This window comes from Sus scrofa, chromosome 2 (assembly GCF_000003025.6).
Source record: "Sus scrofa isolate TJ Tabasco breed Duroc chromosome 2, Sscrofa11.1, whole genome shotgun sequence".
Classification (NCBI taxonomy): domain Eukaryota; kingdom Metazoa; phylum Chordata; class Mammalia; order Artiodactyla; family Suidae; genus Sus; species Sus scrofa.
The window spans coordinates 6,065,210-6,073,757 of NC_010444.4; the positions used below are offsets into that span (position 1 = coordinate 6,065,210).

General features: G+C 61.9%; 1 protein-coding gene across 1 annotated transcript; it reads left to right on the forward strand.

Annotated features, from left to right (window-relative positions):
- On the forward strand, nucleotides 5,676-8,309 carry CD248 (CD248 molecule). Its single transcript, XM_003122515.5, has one exon. It carries the CDS (start codon nucleotides 5,718-5,720, stop codon nucleotides 8,025-8,027), a length of 2,310 nt encoding a protein of 769 aa, XP_003122563.1. The 5' UTR covers nucleotides 5,676-5,717; the 3' UTR covers nucleotides 8,028-8,309.

The following is an 8,548-nucleotide window of genomic DNA, read 5'->3' on the forward strand; positions in this document are numbered from 1 at the left end:
CACGTGCATGAAGTCACATCCAGACACTGGGGTCCATCGACAGATACACTCAGTCGCTCTCCTTGGCAAAGACGCCACCATCCCCATTCAGCCCCCTCCAGCTATCAGAATCCTTTATCCTCAGGGGCCAAGCCTGGGCAACACCCCTTCTTCCTGGGCCCCACCTTCCCCAAGCCTCTCTCTCCCACCCAGTCTGGTCCAGCAACACCCCCCACTTCCGGTGGGGCTCTCCCATCCAGAAGATGAGGGTGCGGCGGCACCAGCACGTGGGGCCGGGGAGGGGGCTGAAGTCACCCCCCTCCCTCCCAGATTCCCCTCCCTCCCTACTCCTGCCCTGGGACCTCACCCACCTCCCCTCCTGCGGCTCCCACCCAGGACCAGGCATCTCCCGCCCACCCGCCCACCCGTTGGCCCTTCCTCCCAAAGCCTGAGGGCTGGGGTGGTTTGCGAAGAATTTGGAGATGGAGAGAGGTGGGGGGATGGGGACAAAAGAGAAAGGAGGGAAGAGGTGATCTCTGCACAAAGCAATGTGCTGGCTCAGCGGGGCGGTGGTGCCAAGGCTCTCCAGGACGCCTGCCCAGGGGGCGCCCCCAATCACACTCTCCCCCCCATCCTGGCTGTTCCACTGAGCCCTCGTCGGGCCAGCTCTTCTGCAAGCGGCCCTCACCTCCACCCCACAGGCCCACACACGGTATCCAAAACCACCGTCGGGCTTGTCCCAGAAGCTAGAAGACCGAGCTCCTTTTGGGGGAGTGGGCTTCTGTTTTCATGCCCCTCCTGAGGTATGATCTGCCCAGAAGGGCCATGGGCAGAACAGGGAACCCAGCTAACTGACCCCCCACTGTGAGCCAAGACGGGTGTCCCCAGCTGTCCCCACCCCAGCCAGGAAGACACCTTGGCCTCAGGCCCCAACAGAGAACACAGGCTCTGTAGTATCCTGGGAGCATCACACGTGCTCCCTGCCGGTGGTGGCCCAAGCTATCCTCCTGGGCTGCTTTCCTACAAGTCCTTAGAGTGACATTCTGAGCATACCATCCACCATGGTGGTGGCTAATTTTAAACTAGCACCTCTGCCTGAATCTCTGTACCCAACCAGGCATCTGAACTTCTCCTCATCCACACACCCAGCGACGTAGCCTTCTATCCATCTATCTGCTTACTCAGTCCTACATCCATTCCGCTGTTCACCCATCCATCCATCTACTCATTCCCCTACCTAAGCCAACCTTCCATCCATCCATCCATTCATCCACCCGCCCACCCACCCATCCTGCAAGCACTGACTGCCTCAGTTAGCATCTTATCTGTGCTATGGGGGAATCAAGATGAGTCAGGCTGAACAGAACTGGCAGGAAGACCACAGTGAGCCCCCCCTCCATCCTCCCACTCCCAGACCCGTGCTGCTGTGCCCACTGCATCCCCTGTCCAGACTCAGGTAGGAAACTCTTAGGCAGCCTCCGCTCCACCTGTCCCAGCATGGATGCAGGCAGGTGAGCGCGGAACCCAGGTGCATCTCCAAGTCTCCTTCTCTACCTACCAAACCCTTAGTCTGCTGGTTTCAGGGGTGTCCCACTTCTTCCCATCACCATCCCCCCCTGGCTTAGGTTTCCCTCCACTTGCCCAGCCAGGCCATCTGGAATTTGGCCTTTGACCCGTCTCCTCCTGCTTGGCTTGCCTGCCCCCCAATGCCTCACCCCCACTGAGGCTGTAGTCCTGACCTCTGATCTGACCCACCCACTCGCCAGACGGCCGGCAGCCTCCCCTCAGACGCCCCAGCACTGGCCATTGCCCGAATCATGACTGGGCCCACCACACCCTTGGACCAGGCTCCGGCCCGCCCCTGAGGAGCCTCCAGAGGCTGCCTCCCCCAGCCTGCCCCGCCCTGCTGCCCAGCTCTCCAGCCAGCTCCCTTCCCTCTCCCAGACTGTTGCAACAACCTCCTAACTGGTCCCAGCCTCCAGTCCCCCCTCCACCCACCGCAACCAGCCGCAAGGATCTCCAGCCTGGCTCTTCCCCACGACCCCATGATGGAGGCCCGCCCTCCTGGGCAGCTCCACTGCCTCCCAGGGGCAGCTCCACTCTTCGCTGTCCCTCTAGGTGTCCCTCCCTCTAGACCCTGGGGCCAGGGAGTCCTTAGTATTCTCCAAAAGCACCTTGACCTCAGTAACTTCGCTAGGCTGTGCCTTCTTCCCATCATGCCTTCTTCCCATTCTCCTTTCTTTTTGTTTTGTTTTGTTTTGTCACCCAATTCACATGGAGGTTCCCAGGCTAGGGGTCAAATCAGAGCTACAGCTGCTGGCCCATGCCACAGCCACAGCAATGCTGGATCTGAGCCGCATCTGCAACCTACACCACAGCTCATGGCAATGCCAGATCTTTAACCCACTGAGCAAGGTCAGAGATCGAACCCTCAACCTCATGGTTCTTAGTCGGATTCATTTCCTCTGCGCCACAACAGGAACTCCCCACTGTCCTTTCTTGAAATCATACCCACCTCTCAGACCACTCCAATGAGTCCTCAAGCCACTGCAGCAAAAAGAGAACTGGAAGAAGGGTCCAGAAGCCTGGGTTCTAGTCCCAGGCTTGCCGCTGACTTGCTCTGGGCCTCAATGTAGCCACCAAAACGCTTGCTGATTTCCAGCACTCTTCCAGTTCTAGGATGGTGTGACTTCTGGGGAGGCTGGGGGAGTGTGGGGAGCAGGTGGGCTCTGGCTCCAGGCGGAATCCCAGCATCCCCTCCGCGTTGCCCTGAGCCAGGTTCTTCACTCAGCTGAGTTGCATTCACTCACTCACTCTTTCCTTCAGCAAATCCTACTGAGCAGCATCTGTGGGCCAGGAGCTTTCCAGGCTCAGGAGACACAAAAGGAAACAAGACCATGACCTTGCCCCAAAGAAGCTCACAGTCTCCTAGCGCAGGGGGCTCCATTACGAGTGACACTGCCCCCAGGGGACATGACATTTGGCAAAGTCTGGACTCATTTGCCGCCCCTCCCCCCACCCCCGCCCCCGCCCCCGCCCTGGCAGGTGGAAATTCCTAGACCAGGGATCAAACCTGCGCCATAGCTGTAACCAGAGCCATAGCAGTAACAGCACCAGATCCTTAACCTACTGAGCCACGAGGGAACTCCTGGAGTCATTTTTGATTTTCTCAACTGGAGGGATATTACTGGCATCTAGATAGAAACCAAGGATGTTGCTAAACAGCTTATGATACACAGCACCGTCTCTATAAGATATCATTACCCAGCCCTGCATCTCAACAAAGAGCCAGGGGTCCTATGGAGGAATTCAGGCCAACAGCCAAATATGTACCGTGTCAGATGGTGGTTAGTGCAAAGGCAAAACGAGAACAAGATCCAGATACCGGGGGCGGGGGGGGGGGGGCGAGTCTGGGACTCTGATGCTCCAGCTGAGAGCATTTGCATCTTGCAGGAAGAGTGTTCTAGACAAGGGAACAGCCAACGCAGAGGCCCTGGGGTGGACAGGTGCCTGATGATTTTAAGGAACATCCACAGGCCAGAGTGGCTGGAGCAGAGGGAGTGAGTTGAAGGGAGAGGGATGAGAGAGGGAGTTTGGCCTGGAGGCCGTGTGTCTAAAGCCTGTGGCCTTTCCTCTGGGTGAGATGGGGGCCTTGAGGGTTCTGAGCAAGGGTGTGACTGAATCAGGCTTAGCTTTTCAAAAGATCCCTCTGGCAGGATGGAGAAGGCCAGAGAGGGACCTAAGGAGAGGCTGTCGTAAGAGCCGAGACCGGACGGGAAGAGTGGTGTGGGCTGGACATGGGTGGTGAAGAATGGGGAGAAGCAGTTAGATTCTGGATCTATTTTGAAGGTGAGGCCAACAGGATTTGCTATGAGATTGGAAGTGGGGTGTGGGAGAAAGAGGAGTCAAGAATGACCTCAAGGCTTTGAGTCTGAGCCAGGGGAAGGATGAACTGCTCCATACTGACTTCGCTCTCATGAGATGGGAGATAATTCTCAGTGCTTCACAGACGTAAACCCTGTCAGAACAGCCTTCCTGGCATGCGGCAAGCCCTTCCAAAGCCCTGATTCTCAAGGGCACTGGCTGTGTCGGCAGGGCCAGCCCTGCCACTGTAAGAAGGTTGGAGGAGTTCCCTGGTGGTGCAGCAGGTTAAGGATCCAGCGCTGTCACTGATTACTGCTGTGGCGTGGGAGTGCAGGAAAAAAAAAAAAAAAAAAGGTTAGCAAAGCTGCTGGTCCCACTCCCCACCCAGATTTGCTCAGAAGACGGAGGAACATTTGCCTCATGCTTTGCAGCTGACAAAGCACATTTGCACACATCTAGCGCGGTGATACTCAGCCCTGCTGAGCCGAAAGGCCCTGACGCATTAGCCCCATTTTGTAGGTAAGAAAAATGGAGACCCAGGGAAGGTCAGTGACTTCCTGCAGTTGCACAGCAGGTTGCGTGTGGCAGAGTGGGGAGCTTGACCCGGGCAGCACACCGAACGGCAGGACCTCTCCTCCACATCCCCAACCCCCGGCTCAAACTTCGGCTAAGAGTGTCATGGGTGCACGCGGGTTAATCCGACAACCAGCTCCCCAGGGACCATCCTGACCCAGGGCTCAGCACACGTGCCTCCAGAGGCTTCCAGGAGGGGCGGGGAGGGGGACCCCGGCCAGGCCCAGGCAGGGGGCCCTGGGGGCAGGGAGGGCTCCACACATGTGATGCCTGTGTCACACACACGTGTGCGTGCGTCATTGTGTGCCCCATGCCCATACATGGCCTCTCACCAGCCCCCTCCCCGCCAGCCCTGCTCACCCGGCCCAGCCCCCTCCCCCCGGCACCCTGCCTCCTGCCGTAGGAGCCCAGAGAAGCATTTCCTGTTTGGGGGCCGCCTCCTCCCCCTCTAAGCCCAGGTTCCCAGGGCCCCGGGCTGAGCAGAGGTGAAGGGAGGGCAGCCCCCTGCCCCTCCTCCTCTCCCCTGCGCCCCCGCCCCCCCGCCCCCGCCATCCCCCGCCCCGGTCCAGGCTGGAGCCACCAGGAAGCTTGGGGGCAAAGCCCTGTCTGTGAACGAGGGTGGAGGATGCCTGCTCCCGTGTGAGAGAGGCGGTCGCCACATCCAGGGCCCGCAGGTGACTGTGAGGGCCTCCGGCATGAGCACATGGAGAATGCCACATCACCTTTGCACGGCAACCTGGAGGGTTCAGCGTGTCAGAGCATGTGCAAATCCAGGACCAAGCGACAGAGTAGCTAGAGTCCTCAGGGATGTGCCTGTGTGTGTGTGTGCGTGTGTGTGTGTGTGGAGAGGCGCATACACACGTAAGTCATGTGAGGGGGCATGTTTCCACACACAGGACAGGACACCCACGCGTTCGCGGGTGTGACGAGGTCAGTGTGTCCCCATTTGGGTTTCAGTGAGTCTCTGGGAAGCGACCTCAGCCCATCGCCAGGAGCCCCAGCCTGCGCTGTTTTCTGAGGGTCATCCAGCCTCCTCTCCTCAACTCCCTGCCCGTTAGCCGTGCCTCCACCCCTCCCCGCCCCCACCCATCACCCCCCACCCCTGCCCCCCGCCCGACTGCTTCCTGCTCCGGTGGCCCCGGGGGAGCGGGAGCTGGGAGCTGGCAGCGGCCCCGGCCCACTCCTTACATGGCCCGAGCCCGGCCTGGGGCCCGCCCCCGGCCCGCCCGCCAGAGGCCCCAGTCCCTCCCCCTGTCAAGAGCGGCTGCCGGCCCGGGCCCGGCCAGTTGGGGGGCGTCGCGATGCTGCTGCGCCTGCTGCTGGCCTGGGCCGCGGCGTTGCCCACGCTGGGCCAGGCCCCCTGGGCCACCAAGCCCCGCGCTGCCTGCAGCCCCGGCAGCTGTTATGCGCTCTTCCCGCGGCGCCGTACCTTCCTGGAGGCCTGGCGGGCCTGCCGAGAGCTGGGGGGAGACCTGGCCACACCTCGGACCCCGGAGGAGGCCCAGCGCGTGGACAGCCTGGTGGGCTCCGGCCCGCCCAGCCGGCTGCTGTGGATCGGGCTGCAGAGGCAGGCCCGGCAATGCCAGCCGCAGCGCCCTCTGCGCGGCTTCACGTGGACCACGGGAGACCAGGACACGGCCTTCACCAACTGGGCCCAGCCAGCCACAGGCGGGCCCTGCCCGGCCCAGCGCTGCGCGGCCCTTGAGGCGAGTGGCGAGCATCGTTGGCTTGAGGGCTCGTGCACGCTGGCCGTCGACGGCTACCTGTGCCAGTTCGGCTTCGAGGGCTCCTGCCCAGCGCTGCCCGATGAGGCGGGCCAGGCCGGCCCAGCTGTCTACACCACACCCTTCCACCTGGTCTCCACCGAGTTCGAGTGGCTGCCCTTCGGCTCTGTGGCTGCCGTGCCATGCCAGGCTGGCAGAGAAGCCTCTCTGCTCTGCGTGAAGCAGCCTGACGGTGGTGTGGGCTGGTCGCGAACTGGGCCCCTGTGCCCAGGCACCGGTTGCGGCCCGGACAATGGGGGCTGTGAACACGAGTGTGTGGAGGAGGCGGATGGTCGGGTGTCCTGTCGCTGCACCGAGGGCTTCCGGCTGGCAGAGGACGGGCGCAGCTGCGAGGACCCCTGCGCCCACGCCCCATGTGAGCAGCAGTGTGAGCCTGGAGGGCCCCAGGGCTACAGCTGCCACTGTCGCCTGGGTTTCCGGCCAGCCGAGGATGAGCCACACCGCTGCGTGGACACGGATGAGTGCCAGATCGCGGGTGTGTGCCAGCAGATGTGCGTCAACTACGTCGGTGGCTTTGAGTGCTACTGCAGCGAGGGCCACGAGCTTGAGGCTGATGGCATCAGCTGCAGCCCCACTGGGGCCATGGGTGCCCCGGCTTCCCAGGACCTTGGTGACGAGTTGCTGGATGATGGGGAGGATGAAGAAGATGAAGATGAGGGCTGGGAGGCCTTCGATGGCGGCTGGACCGAGATGCCTGGGGTCCCGTGGATGGAGGCCACGCAGTCATCCGACTTCGGCCTGGCCTATAGACCGAGCTTCCCGGAGGACGGAGAGCCACGGATGCCCTACCTGGACCCCACCTGGCCACCCCCACTGAGCGCCCCCAGGGTCCCCTACCACTCCTCAGTGCTCTCTGTCACCCGGCCCGTGGTAGTCTCCGCCCCACGCCCCACGCTGCCTTCTGCCCACCAACCCTCTGTTATCTCTGCCACTCGCCCACCCCTGGCTCCTGCCCCTCAGCCCCCTGTGATGCCTGCTGTACATCCAGCTTTACCCCCTGACCACCACTTCCCCATGGTCTCCGCCAACTATCCAGAGCTGCCATCTGCCCACCGACCCCCCACCGTCTCTGCCACGGACCTGGGACCGACCCCTGCTCAGCAGCCCCCAATTATCTCAGCCAAATATCCCGAACTGTCCCCTGCTCACCAGTCTCCCTTGTACCTGGATAGCCAGGTCGTTGATTCCCAGGCCACCACTCATTTGCCTCGAATCCCAGCTATCCACACCTCTCTGGTCACCACCTCCAGTCCCCATCAACCCCCGGTGACCCCAGAGGTCCCCGTCCTCAGAGCCCAGACCACCCACCTTCCCATGACTTCCTCTGTCCAGCCTCCTCTGACCACTACCTCCAGGTCCCCTGTGCCCCCTGCCCCTCAAGTCCCGGTACCTGCTGCCACCCACCCCCCAGCCTTCCACACTCCCTCTCCCCCTCAGAGCCCCACGAACCAGTCCTCCCTCAGCAGCTCCATACACCCCCATTCCAAAGCCCCACATGTCCCAAGGGAAGGGGCCCCTGATCCCAATCTGGCCCCATGGCTGCCCTCAGCAGCCCCCACAGCCCTGGGGGAGGCCAGCTCAGCAGGCCGCAGCCGGAGGGATGATCGGTGGCTGCTGGTGGCACTCCTAGTGCCAACATGCGTCTTCTTGGTGGTCCTACTTGCACTGGGCATCGTGTACTGTACCCGCTGTGGCCCTCACGCGCCCAATAAGCGCGTGACTGACTGCTATCGCTGGGTCACCCACGCTGGGAGCAAGGGCCCTACGGAACCCGCGCCCCATCGGGGCAGCCTCACAGGGGTGCAGACCTGCAGAACCAGCGTGTGATGGGGCGCAGCCCCCCCCATGCGGGGTGGGGGGAAGGGGCACGCATTGGACACACAGCCCAGGCTGCACCAGGGACCCACGGGGCTGCCCAGCTGGACAGAGGGCTTCCTGCTCCTCCCGGGCCCAGCCAGGCTCCTTTCTCAGTCCACTGCCTGACTTGACTGTTGGGAACCCTGTTTCCTGGCCCAGCACTCACAACCGAGGAGATGCCGAGGCCCCCAGGACCTCAGGGGGTGGGTGCTGGGGTCTTCTCCAATAAACAGGGTGCCAACCTCATCCGAAGCTCCTGACCCCCGCTGGTGCCTGAGGGGAGGGTCTGGGAGGACTCGGAAAAAAGAGGGGACCTTCCTACAGCTTGTTTGGGCCCCCAAGGAAATCAGGTAAGACTTCTTAAGGGAGGGTACGCTTTAGAGATGCTCGGGGAAGCAGGAGTCCAGAGAGGGCAGAACCTTGCCCAAAGTCACACAGCGAGCCTAGGAGTGGGAGGTCTGGCATGAAGAGAATTTCATATGTGTTTCTCT